Source organism: Misgurnus anguillicaudatus, chromosome 17 (assembly GCF_027580225.2).
Source record: "Misgurnus anguillicaudatus chromosome 17, ASM2758022v2, whole genome shotgun sequence".
NCBI classification, from domain to species: domain Eukaryota; kingdom Metazoa; phylum Chordata; class Actinopteri; order Cypriniformes; family Cobitidae; genus Misgurnus; species Misgurnus anguillicaudatus.
The window spans coordinates 7992805-8014653 of record NC_073353.2 but is presented as its reverse complement, the minus strand read 5'-3'; the positions used below and the strand labels follow the sequence as shown (position 1 = coordinate 8014653).

At 38.0% G+C, this 21849-nt stretch overlaps 1 protein-coding gene across 6 annotated transcripts in view; it reads left to right on the top strand.

The window, feature by feature from the left end:
* Positions 1-21849, top strand: part of myo1b (myosin IB) — a 130229-nt gene that overhangs the window by 15900 nt on the left and 92480 nt on the right. For all 6 annotated transcript variants that reach the window (XM_073854910.1, XM_073854908.1, XM_073854912.1 and 3 more), the window contains exons 2-3: positions 860-1001; positions 14579-14694. In XM_073854910.1, coding sequence (XP_073711011.1) covers positions 867-1001; positions 14579-14694 — 251 coding nt within the window. In that variant the 5' untranslated portion in view covers positions 860-866. The remainder of the gene's footprint in view (positions 1-859; positions 1002-14578; positions 14695-21849) is intronic.

The following is a 21849-nucleotide window of genomic DNA, read 5'->3' as shown; positions in this document are numbered from 1 at the left end:
CCTTATTTTATCAAGCCAGTAAAATGAGATGTTTAAGAAGCATGGTTGAATTGGGCGTGCGATCGTTTGGGCGTACGTTTGATACTGCGGCTTTGCCTTCGAGCTCCACGGCCGATTTCTTCTGCGCATCCATTGGCTCCATGTCAGCGCCCATTGTCGTACATTTTACGTTCAGTTAATTACAATGAAAGGAAGTGGCGTTGTCCATGTGGCAAAGGCATTATGTCTGTTTCACCTCACACACCTGAGCTGAGCATCAGGAGAGCTTTGCAGCACCTGCCAATTGTATTTGCTCACATGAATTTGATTTGTTTCATTCACATTGTTTTTGTACTTTATCTGGTTCGTGTAGTGTAAGTTATAGACTGATAAAAGCCCATTGCGCTTTCTGTCACTCTGAAGGTTATGATGATAAATGAGGGTTTGTTCGGTAATTGACAACGTAGGTTTTTTTTGACAAATGGGAAAAAAATACTTTTTTGCATTTCCCATTCATTTTCAATTGGGGTCATATTGACCCCAAAGACCAAATTATTAATTTAAAAAAATTTACATACTTTCAGAACAACTGAATCAAGCACAGTTTTTTGTGTGATAGATAGATAGATGGATAGATAGATAGATGCAAAATGTAATATCTCTGAGATGAAGGGAACCACTTTTTAACTAATGAAATTACAGCTAATTTGCATTTAAAGGGACACACCAAAAGCGGGCGTGTTTCTGCGCACACCTCAAAAGTGACAATATATACTGGGGCACAGCGTTGACCTTGAAAATTGTTTTCTCACTGACCAAAATAGAAATCAAATTAAAGGCCTTCAGAAATATTGACCTGATTTTTCTGTTTTCTCTGTAGGGGGATAATGTCCAAAATGGAGGTGAAGACTTCACTTCTCGACAATATGATAGGGGTTGGGGACATGGTCCTCCTTGAACCCCTGTCAGAGGACTCGTTCATTGGGAATCTAAAGAACCGCTTTGATCACAACGAGATCTACGTAAGTAAACGAATATTAGATGTGCTGTGAAGTACGGTATTACTTTGCTCCGGGAACTTTGTTTGTATTCTTGCAATTAGCAAAGGTGGATTATCGCCACCAACTGGGCTGGAGTGTCTATTATTCAAGCTCTCAGCGGAAGAATATACGGGTGTGAGGCATTTGAAAAAATAGGTCCACAAGTTTACAACAAAGGCTAACACCTGTTAGAAAGCATCTTTTGCAGCGATTTTTGTGTGAGCATATCAGTGAACACCCCTGACCACTCGGTGAGTTTCACGTCTTTGTAAACGAAAGTTTAATGCATTTTAGGAAGGATTGTTCCAGTGCACCTATGCAGCAATTGTGAGGGTGGGGGGTGATACCACAGAAACCGAAAAATCTCGGGCCAGCATCAAATGTCCAAATTTCAGTCAAAATCGTTTTATTTCATCATAAACAATCTGAAAACAGGGCTTTAAGTTTAAAATACCGAACTTGTCCTTTAACTCTTGTTTTAGCAGAAGCTCTGTCCCATTCCCTTTTTGACTGGAGGCTCTATGCAGTTTGAGCTTTTTTTTAACAAAATACAATTCGCCATATGTAAGGACATAATACATTGATGTTTGCATGATATTCCCCAGATAATCGTCTCTTAAAACTTTACGAATCAAACGCTGCCATCTAGATGTCAAGTTTAAATTCGAAACAACTGTTGAACAAGCTACAAACTCTCCATATGCAGCAGCACATACATGCAATATGATAGCTGGGTCATTTTCTTTCTGTTTACCAACATGACGTAATAACAGAAAAAGGTATATTTTCAACAAATTCGACTCGACTAAGCAAAATTATAAATCATTATTGTAAGCTTACCATTGCAAATCAGGGTTAAGTAAGGAGACAGTTTTGTCCACTCTTTTATTTTTTTGGTTTATTTAAAACAGTATTTGTACAATAGAACACGCATAGTGTAAATCAGTTTTTGTCTCTCATTGTTTGGTCTTTGGCATAATTTTTGATGCAGTTGCAACACAACATCAACATGTTGATTACCTCTTTTATCTTTAATCCAGGGCAGGACTTAGGGCTTTAAATGTTGGCACTAGAGATGCCATAATTCTCAATATAGGCTAATATTGAACCGTTTGGTACGACCTCCGCAGTTCAATACGCGCGTGTGGATTGCGTTTTGAATGAATTCCTTGCATTTTGTTATTCTCTTTGTTCGTTTGTGTTGTAAATCTGCTGGCCGATGTAGTTAAAGGCCTCCCCAGGAGTACATATCCAATCACTACACGCTAAAGCAAGGGGCGCTTAACTATGCTTGTGCTGCTGGTGTCAGATTTCTCTCAAACACACTCTCTCTATGGTGAGAAACCACAGCTTTTAAGTGATGCAGTGTTTCCCATTCATTTCTAAATTGTGGCAGTTTTAGCAACTCTTTCACTAGATTATGAACTTTTGTTCAGAAGAGGCACAAAACGACAAGCGTCTTTTTGGATAAACCTTCGCTTTCATTGTGTAAATAAAGGGGTAACGAGGTCTCGCTTTCCTGGCACAGGAATCATCTCTCGCAGTCTACTCTGTACAGTGAGAATCAGCACATTTCATTGGATGGCTGCTGACTCATGAATGAAAGCAGCGTTTCTGAAACCGTTTTGGATATATTAACATGAACTCAGCATGCCTGTAAATATGCACATGGTTACCCAGACAAAGGCTTTTTTTTGAGAAAAGCTCTAGGAATGTCTTCAAATAGTTTTTCGCATTTACATAAAAAAAATGCAATTAAAACGAATTTTTTTTTAAACTATGTTTTTATTTTTTTGCAAGAATAACATTTTTTCCGTCTAGTTCTAGAATGTAGTCACATTGCAAACTTCCGACGCTGTGGGAAAAAAAAACTATCAAGTGCAGGACTTTGAATACGTCACGTGTTTTTAGGATTTTTATGGTATTTGTGTGAATACACGCACAGATTCACAGTGTGAATTAGAGGTCTTCACGGGCCCACTTACATCCGAAAACCCGAGGTCCGACCTGAGACCCGATCGGGTTCGGGTCTAAAAGTTTCACATGTGCCTCGGACACGGGTCGGGTACAATAATAGCAGCATCAGTTCTCGGGTAATTTAAAAATGAATGCGTTTTCTCTGAATGGACCCGAGAAGACCCGAACTCTCTCGCCTGTGTGCGTCAATGTCCTTTTCAAACCTCTCATCTGTTTGCCAAGAGCGCTTGCGACATTGTGTGGTTGTCGGAAGGTTAATTTTCGTTGAGACAAACATGTCAGTCAATTATAAATGTACATTTTAGCGGTTACGTTGGTGTCGTCGTCAGATAACAAGGTAAAACGAATGGAGCAGCTCGCCAAATTGGTTGCAAGGCCACCGGAGTTTCTTTCTGTCTGACTGCTGCGCGTGGGTCTGCAGAATGCACACACGTCAGTGCCGTTTACATTCGGTTCCAGTCGGGTTAAAAAAAAATTTCACTAGTTCGGGTCGGACTCGGTCTAATTTTCTCGGGTTTGTCTCGGGTCGGGTCTTTCTTTAAAAATTTTTTATTTATGCACGTCGGGTTCGGGTCATTTCGGGTCGGGTACATTTCTTTGGACCCGAGAAGACATCTAGTGTGAATGAACCAAAAATCAAACGATTCCGGACAAATCCCGGAAACATTTTCATGTATTTTTCTTAATCTCTGTTTGAAAGGGGCTTCTAAGAAAGGACCTTAGTTGGTTCCAATGTTCGCCTCAGGTTATCTTGTAATGTGAGCTGTTTAGGGATCAAATCTTACAGCAAATCACAAAAGCGTAGTCCACAGAGAACTGTGCTGGCTAGAACAGAATTACGTTGACCAAAGTAGATGTTTGTCTGTTTTTAGTTTGTGAAGACTGGTCACTTTATTGTCTTAAAATTGAAAGCCAAATCAACTATATTGTTTAACCCTAACTATCAGGACAAATGTGTCCAAAATCATTTTATTTTTTAATAAATAGTTTTTTTAATCTGAGCAATACAAGACTTGGCAACTTTCCCTTAATTTGCTTCTTGAGCACACACAAAAGTTGGACTTTAAATAGTTAAGTGGTTGAAAATAACGAGAATCTTTGCTTGATGGACAGAAGTGTTCACCTATATGTAATTAATGGATGAGACTATAATGCAGATAAATTATTTTTTTTGTCCAGTAAACATCAACAAATAAAAGACAATGCATATCATACATGCACATGAATGAGGCCTATACAATCCTATATAATCCTCAATGTGGCCCACAAAAACACGCATTCACAAACAAAGATTTGAATGAGCAACTGACCAACCTTTTTTATTAAACCCTTTATTAAAAATGTTATCCCATTTATTTAAAATGTCATTCAAAAATGAAAATTGTCATTTTCTCTCTCTAATTTTGCAAACCTGTATAAATGTCTTTGTTCTGATGAACAAAAAGAAAGATATTTTGAGAAATGTTTGTTTCCAAACCAATCAGAAGTCACATTGACTTCTACAGTATTCTTTTCTCCTACAATGGAAGTCAATGGGACTTCTGATTTGTTTGGTTACAAACATTCCTCAAAACATCTTCTTTTCCTTTGTCCTGTATGTTTTATAAGCAAACAGCGTGGCACATCACTCCAGCAGAGCACATGTCATTGATCTAAATGCGTGTTTTGTATCAGCTTGCTTAAAGTTCAGAAAACTTGACAATTATTAACAGCGTTATGTAGCTATCTAAATACAGCAAAATGCGAGAAGTGCTTTTTTATGTGGAGGCAGTTCCTTGTACGAGACCACACACACACACACACACACACACACACACACACACACACACACACACAAAGAGAGAAAAGAGAGAGACGTAGTGAATTCACTTGTGATTATTATGAAATTACATACTTATATTTAAAGAGTTTCGTTCCAAAACACAATAAACACCTTTTTTTTGTTACCACCAAAATCAGTATTGTTTCTAGTCAATATTAAATAGTAAATTCTTAATATTACGAAAAATCCGTTACCCGCCGTGTTATTCTGTCATCTTTTCTCCCTTTTTCCCAAAACGCGATAAACACCAGTCCTCCTTCTCTGCAGAATGCAATAAATCCACTCAACCAATCACGGTGCACAATTTCACGCATTGTAAACAATAATGGTGCCACGTTTAATTCACACAGAATCCTAGTTTTCCTTGTCTACTTTGTGTTCAACAAACAAACAAAAACAAAATAATACTTTTTTTGGCATTGATAAACCTGTGGTCTAATAATTTACGTGCGAGGCACTCGGGGAAGGAAAAATGCCGTCTGTTGCTTGTTCTCACACAACAGCATTAAGCTTCTGTCATTCTAACACATTGAATTCAGGGGATCTTATGAAAAACTTTTCATTATGTTACTTGAAGTCAACGAAAATCGAGCACGACCAAAACATTTTACAGCTGATCGCTGTCAAAAAAAGTTTAGCGACGACGTCCCAAGGATGACAGCAACAATGACAGTGTTCTTAATATGACAAAGTAAGTATATTGATTAATGCCATTAATGTTTATTTTTTTAAGCAGTGTAAACTACTAGTCAACTGAATGAATATAACATGGCAAAGATGAATGCACATTTATATATTGATTCAATAGATTTATAGCATTTTGAAAAACAAAAACTTTATGGATTTACTGCATTTTGCGGAAAAAATATACTGTTTTATAATAAATCTTTGAAAATCAAATTATGGATTTGAATTTTTAATGTTATTATAACCTAAAGATGCTATGTGAAAGTTTGTAACAGAAAATAGTGGTTTTCATCTTGTCACTTTCTTGGTATAGAAAACATGTTTTTAATCCAAATAAATGTATTGCGTAGGGCCCTATAATTTCAGCAATCACGGACGGAATCACGGAATTGGCAAATTAACACGGAATCTAGTATTAACGCGGAATTTTACATATTTTGAATCAAATTATGTTTTTGTGTGGGAGACGAACGTATGTCTGGGGAAAATGCAGACCGGGGGAAGTAAATCTGGGCGACACACCCCCTCCCGTCGTTTCAGACCCCCTCCAAAACACTGAAACCATGGCGAAGCGGCTCTCCACTAGCCTGGCTCTGCCCTCCTATTTGGTCCGCTTAATTTTCATTTTGCCTCAGTACAACGTCTGGGACTGCTCTGTAGAGTTTCGTTTTCTCAACGAACAGAGGGGGGTGGCTAAGAACGATGACGTTGAGGTCGTGCGTCAGTTTGAGTTGTAGTTCAGTAAAGGCAGCGGAGAAAGACGTGAGAAAGTCTATTGATTCGGTCCGTTGTTGCAAAACTGCCGAATATACAGAAGTTATAGCCGGAGCAAGAACAATGTTTGCTAAGTTTTGTTTGTCTGATTATTCTTTCTTGTTGTTTCCGGACGGTTTTTGGCGCATGATATACCTCACGACCACTTGTTAGCGATCGCCTATGGCAGATCCTGAGTGACTCTGGGCAGATCCAATAGTTTTAAACTTCAACAGAGGACCCTCCTTAACGGAAGTAACGCTTTGGAATGGAGCGTGGCCAGACTCTCTGTACAAATGAAATGAATGTACGAGAGTCTGGTTGGACCAGGCTAGCTCTCCGCGACTCTGCTTTCGTCAGCGAAAAAATTAAGAAATTCGACGCCAAGCACTTCCGAGCAGTTCTCACATGACTTTTATGTGACCGGAGAACTGTTATTTTGTAAGTTTTGTAAACGCTCTGTTCACGGTGAGCGCAAAGATACATGCACTCTCTCATCCACGTCTGTCTCACTGCACCTCTCTTACGTGCACGCGCTCTCGCATCTATCCGAAGTCTGAACACAAAGTCTCATGTATTTGTTCAGTTTTATGCATTTCAAGCAAGCTGAGGCAAACTAACTATCCCTCGCATTTAAAATATAAGCATCTGCATCGTGGCGCCGCTTTCTGTCTCTCTTTCGCTCGCACTTGCAAAGAGCTGCGCGCTCATGCTGTCCTCGATACATTATCATGTGTATGTTTGTAAAGTTATATGCATTTCAAGCGATTGTGTATAAAATATGAATCGCGTTCCGCTGGACCGATGTGTTTAAGGCACTTCTGAAGGCACCACTGCTTTGACACCTTCTGCAACAACACTAAACAATGCATTGAATTGAGGGGTGTGTGTGTTTGTGTGTGTGTGCGTGCGCGTGCGTGCGCTTGTGTATGTGCGTGTGTAAATGCATGTTTTACAGTCATTAAGTAATCGTGTTATCCAGTTTTTCCCACAAATCATTTACATTTTAATCATTAACATTAAAGGCACACTCTTTTTATCACTAAATTAACAGTAAAGGGTAAAGAAATTGGCAAAAATTAAAACGGATTTTGCAAAAATTAAAACGGAGAAAACGGAATTTGGGAAAAAATAAAACGGAATTTGGGAAAAAATAAAACGGAATTTGGGAAAAAATAAAACGGAATTTGGGAAAAAATAAAACGGAATTTGGGAAAAAATAAAACGAATTTTATATTTAATTGCGTTTAAAAACCAAACTCTTCATTTATCTTTTCTCCGTTCATTTGTTATGCGTGGATTATTTCACGTTTCTCCGTCACCGTCAGTCTAACATGCAGGAGTGCTAAGTTTGCTATGCCCACTTATTTAAATTCCACGATATACATTGAATTGAAAAATCTATGATCTGTTTGACATTTTATCTCGTGCTAACTTTATATACCGTCATACCGCCCAGCCCTAATCATGAGCTGTACCAACAGATATTTCAATTACACTTTCTTGCTGAATATTCAAGGAACTTTCCCACCCACAGTATCATACAGTACATGGGCCAAGGAGCTGTAAATCATAGTCCAAGCAGTCATATCGCATATGTTTTGCCAATAGAGACAGAGCGCAGCGCGTCACAACCTGAAAACCACGCCCACCGGGGGGGAAAGCAATCCAACAGTCTCCATTGACTTTGTATTGCAAAAGGCCGCCTCCTTGTCATTTCTGGCTTATAACAAAAAACTGAATAATGCCTAAAAGCTGCTGTGTGACAATATGTACAGCTAACAAGCCAAAGAACACAGAAATAAGTTTTTATAAGCTGTCGAGCCGTAAAACCCAGTCTTTAAGGAGAATAAAGTGGATCGCCGATTACGTTTCCCCCTATTGGACGCAGTTTTACTAATAGGAGTACTATGAAAAGTTGCCTGTTTCCATTTCTGTGTCTAAACGCTCGTTTTTTGAAGTCGACAGCTTATAAAAAATTATTTTTTATTTTTTTTGGCGTGTTAGATGTACACCTTGTCACACAGCAGCTTTTAGGTATTATTCTGTTTTTAAGTTTAATCTGTAAATAAGTTTTTGTAGGCTGTCGACTTCAAAAAACGAGCGTTTAAAGACACAAAAATGGATACAGGCAACTTTTCATAGTACTTCTATTAGTAGAACTGCGTCCACTGGGGGGAGGCGTGGTCGGCGATCCACTTTGTTCTCCTTGAGGGCTGGGTTTTGCGGCTCGACAGCTTATAAAAACTTATTTCTGGGTTCTTTGGCTTGTTAGCTGTACATATTGTCACACAGCAGCTTTTAGGCATTATTCAGTTTTTTGTTATAAGCCAGAAATGACAAGGAGGCGGCTTCTCGCAATACAAACTCAATGGAGACGGTTGGATTGATTTCCCCCCCGGTGGGCGTGGTTTTCAAATTTGCATAACGGCGCTCTGTCTCTATATTAACCTTTTAGATAAAAAGTTAATATTATTACTCAGAACTGCCTGGTCATTTTTGTTCTTGTTAATGCACTGTCGAAACCGGTAATAACGTATTCAGTATTAGAGACTGTGTGCAATAAGAGCTAAAATTCTGCTTCAAATGTCATTGTATTTATCTTTAAACTTTGGTCACTATTACTGGCTGCGGGAAGCAGTAAAATATTTGGGTGTATTTACGCATCAGTACATTATGTCGTGAACATTGTGTGTAGCACAGTGATGTTCCTATAAGTTACTCATTCATCTTAAAATAAAATAAAAGCTCTTTAAACACATTTAAGGGCGGAATTAATTATTTACACTTGCCTGGTTTTGTTGCAATGCACTGACAGCCATCACAGGACATTATAAAACATGATTTAAATACATATGAGAATAGAAAGTTGCTGTTATACATTCAATAAAGATTTTTTGCCATCTTTTCTGTTTTTGGCCAAAGCTAAGAGATTGGGGGAAAAAAATCTAATTTAGATTTTATTGGGTTTAAACATTTTAGAGCCCTTTTTCTTTATTACAGATATAACAAGTGCAATAAAACTACGTGTATTAATTTTGAAACCATATTGAACATGTTTCCTGGACACTTGTTAGCTTCTTTTCTTCACTATCTGGCACTTACATTTGTCTATAGAGCCAACTGAAACTAATTCAAGTATCCACTTTTAGATGTGTTAAGACCATTAGAAATGGCCAGTTTAGTTTACTTCAGTTATGGACAACTTTTTTATGCTGCTTGCTTTTCTTACATTTTTATTGATCCTTCCACATTTGATTTGTTTCCTACAAGGGATTAATTATGCTGCCTTTGAACACTTGTTAATAGTTTGTGAGTGTGTTGCAATAAAAGAGGCCCTGAAGCCCATCTTTAAGGCTTATGCAATCTGTAACCATAAGTCAAAGAGCTGCAAGACCTCTTGCATTATAAGAAAATGCATTTACATTTTTATTTTTAAAAATGGTTACAATAAAGTATGGGAAAAGGCTACTTTAAAGTCCCCCTGTGGTAAAAATCAAGTTTTTATTGTTGTTTTAAATGTCCATGTGCTGTTTTTAATATGCTTCAAGACAAAACATGTGCAAAATTATCATTCAACTTCATTGCTGAGTATTTTCTCAATAAAATTTGACTTTTTGAATGAAAAATTTTCTTAAAACTGCTATTTAAAATCTTCTCGGTTTCATATGTAACAAACATGTAACCAATTACATTATCACATTTAAACGAGTGTATCAGTAGTTTGAGCCATAGATATTTATGGAACCTGCATTAAAACAGCACTGCTGCTTCAGCTCTACTTTTGTGATGCTCTCACGTGACAGGTGCAGAGGTGCACCTGTTACATCAACCCTAAAAAAATGAGGGCTGCAAATACGCAGGTCACGTATGCATTGTGAAAGCAGACTTGGCAGTTATGTGTCGAAAACTGACGAATGTAGCATCTATTTACATATGTCTATGGTACCAGGTGGTGTGAAAGAGTGGAGGCGTGGACCAATTCGCATATTCATGTCTATCATCTGAGCTGTGTGAGTGAGAGGTGTGGCATAATTTGCATATTCATAGATCAGCGTATACAAAATGGAGATGTAACGTTTACTGGTTTAATGGTTAACTGTGATTAAAATGTCCTATTACTGTCATTTTTTTTTAATTGCTATTTAACCGATAGGTGCAGCATTACGTGCAGTAACACACGTCTAAAGCAATTAACCCTGTGAAGCTGGGATTTACACTGAACAATGACTATAAGCTATTTAAAATTGAAATGCATATTTTGTAATATTTATTTATGTTTAAAGTGCACCTATTTCGTTGCTAAAAACAATGTTATTTTGTGTATTTGGTATAATACAATGTGTTCGCATGGTTTATGTAAGGAATAATTGACAACGGGCCATTGGATTGTAAGAAAATGGTGCACACCAAGGTGGTAATGCGGCACGACGCGAAGCGGAGTGCCGTTGCACCGCAGGTGTGCATTATTTTCAAATAATTCAAAGGAGCGGAGTCAATTATTCCTCTTATACCACGGTTACCACAAACATTGCTCTGGTGCCTATTTTTAAGACATTTGACAAGTTAGGTGTGCGGTTTACAGAAAAATAATCAACACCCATAGAACATTTCTCAGCCAATCAGAATGCAGCATTCAACAGACCCGTGGTATAAAGTTAAAAAACACATTCTTTTTCACATACCGTACATTTTTGTACCTCCAGATTTCACTCTCTTCCTGAAACGCACTGATTTTGTACAAAACTCATTGATTTGAAAAGCTCTGTGTCCCTGATTGGCCAGCTAATCTGTACGTTATGATTGGTCTGAATACCTCTGATGTCAGCCGGAAATGTGACGCTCCTTACCACGTTTGAAAGATTCGCTCACAATGCAATGCTACCAGGAGTTAACTTGCAGGCTGTGAGTCCAAGCAGGAGGAATTATGATAGTGTCGGTCTTATCTAATCCCAGGAAGTAAACTGTTGCCTACAATCCGTGTGTTTGTTGTAGTCCAAGAAAGAGATTTACATTGGAGACGATAACTCACGTCATTGTTTACTTTGGAATTTGTACCTTTTGCATATCTTTAACATGTACTAATACACACTTGCACACCAAAGGAAATGAAAAATTGTGAATCGAACCATTGGTGCTCTTCAAATATTTTTTACATTCCAATTTCATAATAATATTTCGTATTTCTTAATATTCTTAAATATCTAAGTTGTGTTCTTAGAAAGGATGTACTTGTTTCAATGTGCTATTTTATTGTCATATATAATCATTGACATAAAATTGTCTTAAAAAGACACCATTCACCATTATTTCTGGGGCATTTAATCGACTAAACCAGTGTCACTGCTTGAAAACCCCTATCCAGCATCAACTATTTTAAGCAATAACGTCAAACAAACACATTCATTCACTTCTGCTCAGAGATGTTCACAAGTCTCTGAGCTCAAGTCCGAGTCAAGTCTGAAGTCTTCGAGCTTGAGTCCAAGTCAAGTCTGAAGTCTCTGGGCTCGAGTCCAAGTCAAGTCTCAAGTCTCGTTGTAACAAATAAAAATCTAATAACAAATAAAGAAATGATAAACATTTATAAAAAAGTTGCACATTAAGTAAGGTCTAAAATTAGCATTAGCTACAGAAATTAAATTAAATGGATAATAACACTGTCTTTATTGTACAAATTAAATATTATTATTATTATTATTATTATTGAGCAATAGAAGTGATTTTCTGTTTGTCTTGGGTTGTTTGATTAACATAAATGACACAGACTTAAGTAGGTTAATTGAGGTTACTGTCTCTTTATTAAGAACAAATAAGCCCAGACTGGTTTCTGACTGGTTTCTTAAGACATAAACAAACTTTTTTTATTAGAAAAAGAATACTCTGAGATCATTTTGCGTGTATGTGCCTTTTCAAGAAAAGAAAGATTTTATGTTGGCTTAACTTTTGAAACACTTCTCTCTGTATGTGAACTACTGAGGGCACTAAACGCGTGCTCAAACACAGGCAGAGGGCGAATTCTAAACAGAGCTTCAGGAAGAAGATGCAGCAGTCGCTTCACATAAAAACGTTACATTGTTTTTCATTGCTCTATTCAGCAAATGTATGTTAATGGACTACACTACAGTATGACACAAAGTAGCGCAACTCTGGACCTGACTGGAGCTGGACCGGATACACTTAACCGCATGTGCGTACAGAAATCTGCTCACTTGAGCGCCTTTTTGCGGTTAAATTGTTTAACCATTTAAACAATCGCAAGCCTTAGAAACACGTTAATGATAAACTTACCCTATTTAAATTGCATATTAATCCGCAAATCGCATGCGAGCTGAACCGTGGATCCGTCACAGCACTACCCAAAGCTTCAGATGAATGCCACAGCAGCGGCTGCCTGCAGGTACGGTCGACATGTATGTTTGCGGGCGCGCGAGCGGAGCAGATACGTCACGTGTTACGTCGTGGGCAGGTTGTAGGTAACGGAGGGAGCTATGACAGCGAGCTCATCAGACGTTTCCTAAAAATAAACATTGTTCACGAGTCGCGCAGCTCGAGTCCGAGTCGAGTCTGAAGTCTTTGAGGGTCGAGTCTCAAGTCGAGACTGAAGTCACTGTGTGTGCGACTTAAGTCACACTCGAGTCCAAGTCTCAAACTCGAGTCCCCATCTCTGCTTCTGCTCCCATGTGTTTGTGACGACAGTGCTTCACTGACTGAATTTAAGTGCAAAAAATTTTTACATTTAGTTGTTCTGACACATGTTTACTTTATATTTCTTCAGACAGATCCATCTTTTCTATTCATTTTCCATTAAATTATGTGTTCTGATGTTTAAAGCTCCTTTTTAATGTTTCTTCTGTGATTGCTGCGAGTGCAGGTCATGCGAGCCGTGCAGCTTATTCCTGGGTCCTAAAGTACACTATATTTCTCATAACATACGCAGACAGATAACTTGCTGAGTTCTCATGTGTTTATTTGAAAATCTGATTTACTCACTCGTTTTATCTGAGCTAGATTAACATTTATTTCACGACCCCAAAAGTGCCATGTTTAATGTTATTTAATGTTGATGTTTATGTCGAACAAAAGTTCACTTACATGTAAAATCGATTTTAAATTTGGTTTGCATCAGTACTTTTTTTTTTTACATTTTTACATTTAATATTCAAAACCATGGTGATTTTGGTCACTATAATGTAATGTAACATTTTTATATATTCATATCTAATACAGAAAGAAGCAAGAGTGTAGAGTTACATTTAAGGTGTTTTAGGAGTGTTTCTCAATCTTTGAGCACCCCCTCCCAGAATGTTTTACATGTCTCCTTATTTAACACACCTGATTTAACTCATTAGCTTGTTAGGGAGACATTCTGGAAGGAGGTTGATGAGTTTGTTCGGGTGTTTTAAATAAGGAGACATTTAAAACTTTCTGGGAGGGGGTCCTCCAGGATTGAGAAACACTGTTTTTTAAAAGGATAACTGAATTACTGTCTCAGGAAAAACTTTAACTTATGCTATTATGATGCTCAAAGATGAGTTCTAAATGATAAAATTATCGACCACAATAGGAGTTTAAAAGTCCTGAACATAATTAATAAAGCTGATAAAATAATAACCTTACAACCCCTCACAGAAACTGCTGCCCTCATTGGCCATCTATGATCATTTTGTCTTGTTGATGCTTTCTGAGATTCCAAACATTTTTGTTTGTGTTCTCTTGTGCGGTTGCTTCGGCCCCCCGCCTGTCTGAACAATACAGTGGAATTTCCATGTGGATCATGCAGACAGAGGTAGATTGTAACTCTGTGTGAATGAGGTCAAAATATGTTTGATGTCTGTGGTCTCATTGTTGAAGATCATGAACACAATAAGCTATTTTAGAATAAAAGTAGATTATATTACAAAGTACAAAACACTAAAAACATTCCCATAGACACCCACAGGTGTCTGTTATCAAGACCATTGAAAAGCCTAACAATGTAATTTTGCCTGTGTTGGTTACATGCGGCTAAACAAAGCGTGTGGTTAAGTTTGAAAGTAATACTTCATTTGTATTCATAGCTTAGTGACTAAAGACGCAATTAAAAGAAATCAAAGTGAAAGAAATCTTTCTGCACTTCTTCTCAATTACTACAATTTTCGCAATGGATGAACGCCTTCATTTTTGTTGCGGCTGGCTTTGCCCTGCATAGCTCGACTGCTTTAAGAGCATCCAGATACAGAAAGACTAGATTTGATGTTTTTCTCTGCTCTCCTCAAATCTTTTTTTTTTAGAATATGTCACATTGCTTTGCTTTGATGAGCTCTCTTTTTGTTCTCTGTACACATACATTGGCAGTGTGGTGATCTCCATGAACCCCTACAAGCCACTGCCCATCTACACAGCAGAGAAAGTTGAGGAGTATCGCAACAGGAACTTCTATGAGCTCAGTCCACACATGTAAGTCTAGAATCCTTCTCATTCATCCAATCTCTGTCCAGACTCTCAAAACCACTTAAAGTAATGTTTCATGAAAATAATTTATGAATCTGTGTTGATAAAAATGGAAAACAGAAAGGCATTTTTTTATTTTATTTAATCAATGGGATCAGATTTGTTTATTGTTTATAGTCGTTGACAAATGCAGAAGAACGTTTAAAGGACAGGTTCGGTATTTTACACTTAAAGCCCTGTTTTCAGATTGTTTATGATGAAATAGAATGGTTTTGACTGAAATTTGGACATATGATGCTGGCCTGAGAATTTTCGGGTGTTTGTTGTATCACCTCCCACCTCTACAATGGCTGTATAGGTGCACTGGAACAATCCTTCCTAAAATGCATTAAACTTTCATTTACAAAGATGTGAAACTCACCGAGTGGTCAGGGGTGTTCACTGATATGCTCACACAAAAATCACTGCAAAAGACGCATTCCAACAAGGTTTTATCATAGTTTTTGTCCAACTCCATTGACTTGTATTAGATGTAGGGATGTTACGATTCAACCGTGTGTCCCATTAAAAATGGCTGTCTGAAATCAATTCTGAATCGGAAGGCTGCGATTCTTTGTTTCATGCACAGCTTGTGCCTGTACTACGGCATTTGGTCAGTAGGAAGTCCTTATCAATCTAAAATCATAACGAGTCAGAGTTGTTAATAACCTGCATTTAAAAAAGCAACACTCGTTAAACAAAATCATTAAAAATATTCTTTATTATCATGAAAATACCTGAAACAATTTGAAGAACAGTGATATAAATATTCCTGTAGACATTTCCTGGAATAGCATTCGTAATGCTACTTCTTCTGTGGTACAAAGGGAGTTTCTGCACGGGAGCGCCCCCTGGCGTTCGGATGTGCCTGGATTTCACCATAATTAATTAAAATTCATTCATTGAGAAAACGCGCATTTGCACGATTAATCGTTACACCCCTAGTTAGATGTGCTGTGAGGTACGGTATTACTCCGTGCTGGGAACATTGTTTGTATTCTTGCAATTGGCAAAGGCGGATTATCGCCTCCACCTGGCTGGAGTGTCTATTATTCAAGCTCTCAGCGGAAGAATATACGGGTGTGAGGCGTTTGGAAAAATAGGTCCATAAGTTTACAACGAATGCTAAAACACCTGTTGGAAAGCATCTGTTGCAGTGATTTTTGTGTGAGCATATCAGTGAACCCTCATGACCACTTGGTGAGTTTCACGTCTTTGTAAACGAAAGTTTAATGCATTTTAGGAAGGATTGTTCCAGTGCACCTATGCAGCAGTTGTGAGGGTGGGGGGGTGATACCACAGAAACCGAAAAATCTCGGGCCAGCATCATATGTCCAAATTTCAGTCAAAACCGTTCTATTTCATCATAAACAATCTGAAAACAGGGCTTTAAGTGTAAAATACCGAGCTTGTCCTTTAATATTAGGAGAAGTTCCACCAACATGTTTTTTCTGTCAAAAGCCTTAATCCCTTATGCCCATGTTATTAGATGCAGTTTTAGCAAAAAAGAAACTTACATGGCTGATATGGTGTTAAAAACTCTTAAAAACGTTGCATCTGATGCAATAATAATGTGAATGTCCACTCCCCGGCAGTTTTATGTTTGCTAAGTGCTTCTTTTAGGACGGTGTGTAACCAGAGTGCGATTTATTCACTTTACCCCTGAGACATGATGTCCAGTCCTGCAAGAGGAGGGGTAACTCCCTATTATGCCCTGCTGCCACTAATGACCATCTGCCAGCTGGCTGTCCCCAATGCCAAATCAAAAAAAGCACTCTGCCAACAACGCTTGTCCTGTAGAGATACATCATGGCCTAGTCTGACTTAGATTTACAGTAAATACTCATCCTTAAGCCATGTTTCAACACACATATACAGTTGTGTTCAAAATTATTCAACCCCAACTGAAATTGATTGTTTTGGCCGGTTTGACATTGATTTTGATCATTCAGTCATCCTGCTTACAATTACATCAAAGAGGCATGTGTAGGTCAGACAAATATAACATAACATTTATAATGAAATAACCACAAATGTCTTTTCTGTGCTCACATCATTATCAGTTTTATTCAACCACCAAGTGACATTCAATCTTAGTACTTAGTACAACATCCTTTTACAGTTAAAACAGCTTTTAAACGTGAAGCATAGCTTGACACAAGTGTCTTGCAGCGATCTACGGGTATCTTTGCCCATTCATCATGGGCAAAAGCCTCCAGTTCAGTCACATTCTTAGGCTTGCGCACTGCAACTGCTTTCTTTAAGTCCCACCAGAGGTTCTCAATCGGATTTAAGTCTGGTGACTGCGATGGCCACTTCAAAATGTTCCAGCCTTTTTTCTGCAACCATGCTCTAGTGGATTTGGAGGTATGCTTGGGATCATTGTCCTGTTGAAAGGTCCAACGTCTCCCAAGCCTCAGGTTTGTGACGGACTGCAACACATTGTCATCCAATATCTCCTGGTACTGAAGAAAATTCATGGTACCTTGCACACGCTGAAGTTTCCCTGTACCTGCACAAGCAAAACAGCCCCAAAGCATGATTTACCCCCACCATGCTTCACAGTAGGCAAGGTGTTCTTTTCTTCATAGGCCTTGTTTTTCCTCCTCCAAACATAGCGTTGATCCATGGGCCCAAACAGTTCTAATTTTGTTTCATCAGTCCACAGAACACTATCCCAAAACTTCTGTGGTTTGTCCACATGACTTTTGGCATACTGCAGTCGACTCTTCTTATTCTTTGGAGACTGCAAGGGGGTGCGCCTGGGAGTTCTGGCATGGAGGCCTTCAGTACGCAGGGTGCGCCGTATTGTCTGAGCAGAAACTTCAGTACCCACATCTGACAAATCTTTTCTCAGTTCCTCAGCAGTCACACGGGGACTTTTTTCCACTCTACGCTTCAGATAGCGCACAGCAGTCGCAGTTAGCATCTTTTTTCTGCCACGACCAGGAAGCGTTTCAACAGTGCCCTTTGCCTTGAATTTGCGAATGATGCTTCCTATGGTGTCTCTTGGTATGTTTAACATCTTTGCTATCTTTTTATAGCCATTGCCCTTCCTGTGAAGATTAATCACCTCTTCTCTTGTCTTCCTGGACCATTCTTTTGACTTCACCATGTTTGTAACCACACCAGTAAATGTTTAGAAGGAGTTGAGTATCACAGCATTTTAAAGCTGCCTAATTGGTGCTTATTAGGCTTTATTGCTGTTCCCTGACATCCACAGGTGTTTTCAATACCTGATTGAAAACACTTCAATGAACCTCTGTTCTTCAGAGTGGTAGTTCTTTAAGGGGTTGAATAATTGTGTCAATGAAGAATTCACAAAAGAAACATTTTCTACTATATTACAAAACCAATTGATGTCATTTTAGTTGCATATGGTTCTTTAAGAAGTCATTGTAGGATTTCATTCTGAATACAATTACAAATGTACACTTAATTCCCTAAAACCCTTAACAGCATTGGGGGGTTGAATAATTTTGAACACAACTGTAAGTGAAAAACGCCTTTGATGCTGTACATGCCAGATCTACTGCATCTTTCTACAACCTACAGCAGCACCAAAGATTGGGAAAATTCCAGAAAGAATTTTTAGGTATTTTTCCACCCTTCTTGACCTTCATATTGAGTACATTATGGGAGATTAAACAACCGATAAAGTAAATATTCAATTGCATTGTAAAGTACCCACTCAGTTTTTCCCCACTTATTCTACAGTGATTTTCCCTAGAAAATCAAATCTTCTCCAGTTTCTTAATTTGTCTCTTGTGTGCTTCTTAGCTCTTCGTGTTCATCTGATTTCCTTCAAGCAAATATTTGCTCTGGAATGTACGCTCTCCTTCCATCTCAGATTCTTCCCTATTCATGTATTTTAGTATTTTGTACAGTGATGTCAGGGTTGATACTCTCTCTGCTTGTCTGATCCTAAGCCAGGCTCAGATGCATATTCCAGAGCAGCTGTTTCTCTAGCGTGTCTGGGAAGCAGACCTCTTAGATGGTTCTGGTTTACAGGCCTCATGGGCCCATACATTCCAGTGGCTTGGGACAATATGCCGTAACCAGTGCTGTTAACAGCAGTATTTATGGTCATCCTCTCCGTAAACACAACAGTCAGAAATAGGGAGTAGTTAAATCATATAGCCCACTGTTGTCAGGTTTTTGGGTGTGTTTTGTCAAGTCTGTGCTTGTTTTATCATTTTCATAAATATGAGAGCTGAATCTCCTGGACAAGTTTCAGTCTAAGCTAGTTGGCTGGTCAGAGAGGGGTTGCTTTGCAGGTGTAATTCTTAGGTAATGGCATTATGTAAAGGCTTCATCAATGTTCAGCATATTTGACAGATATATCTTGTGACCTATGCTGTGATCTTCTTAGTTAGAGCATCTTACACTGAAGAACCGTACACCATTGTCTCACTTGGACCTGAACCAAACTCAGCTAGCAAAAATTCACACATTGCAAATACTGAATATACTTGCCTTTGATTAAATACCATAAAAACTGACTCGCATAGGAAAACAAACAAAACCATCGTGTGGGATTTTGATGTGCATACTCAGGCTATGCTGGATTCCACTGTAAGGTCAGAATCATAGTTTCATACCAAGTTTATCATAAAATGCTATTAAGATGCCATTCATACTTTTTGAGTTACAGGCATGCTAATTTTGGTAAATGAACAAAAAAAGTTGTTCTTTTTTTACTGAAATATCATTATAGCATGTAATGCAATAAACACTGCTAAAGTTCACATATTCTAGGAATGTGTAGAATTTGTGTTAAAACAAAATAATATTGCGGCTAACCTTTATATGAGCAGTCATGGACCAATGGTTAGAGACTTGCAGGTTCGAGTCTTAAAGGGGACATATCGTAAAAAATCTGTCTTTTTCCCATGTTTAAGTGCTATAATTGCATATGAAAAAATAGGTCATTGAAATCTGGCTCCCCTTGTGATGTCAGAAGGGGTAATACCGCCCCTTAATCTGCCCTATCCAACCACGGCACTGCCATTTAGTGCAGAGATCAACTCATTTGCATTTAAAAGGACACACCCAAAAATGTGAAATTTTTATCACACCTACAAAGTGGCAAATTTAACATGTTATAATAAATTATCTGTATGGTATTTTGAGCTAAAACTTAACATATGTACTCCGTGGACACCAAAGATTTATTTGACATCTTTAAAAAGTCTTGTGAAATGTCCTATTTATGGCCGGCGGGTCGCGACTGAGGGCGCTGTAGTGATAACTGATCACCACTCTGGGGTGCGTTTCCCAAAAGCATCGTTAGCCAACGAACATCGTAAGTTCCATCGTTACTAACATCATTCAACGATTTGGTGTTTCCTGAAACCATCGTTCAAACGAACATTCGCAAACTGTTAACTTGTGTCATTGGAACAACAGCTCTTCACCTGTCGTTAGAAGCATTGTTCCTTGATATAATCATATGTAGACTTGCGTTGATCATGCTTTTGAACAAAATAAGCAAAAAACATGTAGTACAGTCTATGTCCATCATTCTAAATATATTACAATTAGGGCTGTCAAAAGATTAATCGCGATTAATCGCATCCAACATAAAAGTTTGTGTTTACATAGCATATGTGTGTGTACTGTGTATAAATATTATGTATATATAAATACACACACATTCATGTATATATTTAAGAAATATTTGCATTTAAATACTGTATATACATTTCTATAATTTATATTATATATAAATATAAATATTTTATATATAAATATAAATTTTTTTTCTTAAATATATACATGATTGGGTGTGTTTTTATATATAAATAATAATTATACACAGTACACACACATATGTTATGTAAACACAAACTTTTATTTTGGATGCGATTAATCGCGATTAATCTTTTGACAGCCCTAATTACAATTTTATTTTACGTCTTTAAATTTGTAAACAGAATGAAAGCGCTGCATTTGACTACGAGCTTTAAGACCCTGGGGAATCCCTGGGAGGAGTGACGTAAGAGGGAACTTGTGCGTGAATGAAATATCTTGAAAATAAACAACAGATTACTAAATAACGATAACAAAATCAGTCTTCCGATGCAATATATGTTATTTACAGCAATAATTTGACATTAAATCGATTTGCACAGATTAATTAGTAATTCACCTCCCACGTGACATCATCTATGTTGTTAAACCAACATGGTTCAAACGACGCATGTGCGACAAAGTTACTATGCTTTCGGGAAACAGTCGTGACAAGGTAGTTTGTTCCTCCAACTATGCATCGTACTATGGTCGTTCAGCAACGAGTTATGTCGTTGTTTGGGAAACGCATCCCTGGGAGTTTTTTTACTTCTCACTGGATTTGTAAAATGCAGAAGTCACATTTCAAGTATGGATTACCATTCGTATTGGTCATTATGTCACTTTCACTCATAGACTGTAAAAAATATGGACGTGTCGTGTAGTGTCCGTAACATCTTATTTGAGAGCTTATTTGAAGCCAATAGTTGGCAGAGCCTACCGTCCCCATCTAGGCAGCGTGTCACCATGCATCACTGGCGGATAACCGAAAATGGTTAAAGAGGCGTGACTGGTTGCTGAAGCCATGCCTGTCTAGCTCGATGGTAGAGAGAGATCGTCAGGTTGCCCCTTGCTTTCACTAAGGTCAGACAAAACCAAAATTTTATCTAAGGAAGTTTTTAGCCAAAATGCGGGTGCCCCATTGCTACAACACTGACAATGCAACACACAGATTTCAGAACAGACAAAAATCAAAGAGTGTAGTTAATTTTGCTTGTATTTATAAATTTCTGTAGGCTCTCTGTTTAGTCGAAGAAGCATTATCATGTTGGATGAAAGGCTGGATTAGGATTTTATTCAATTGGATTCTCCAAAAAACTATGAGGTTCTACTTTAAGCAAGGCCTTTGTGAAAGACTCCGAAATGTATCCAAAAATCTTAATCCCCAAGTAAGGCCATCTGGTTGAGCTTTTGTGTCGTAGACCATTAATAAGATGACCCTTTGACAAGTTTTGGAAATTCCATGCATAGTCATTTTTTTCTATCTATATATAGGTAACACTATCCTTATTAACTCTGTTTCTTACAACTGTTATGGTTTTACATAGTCAG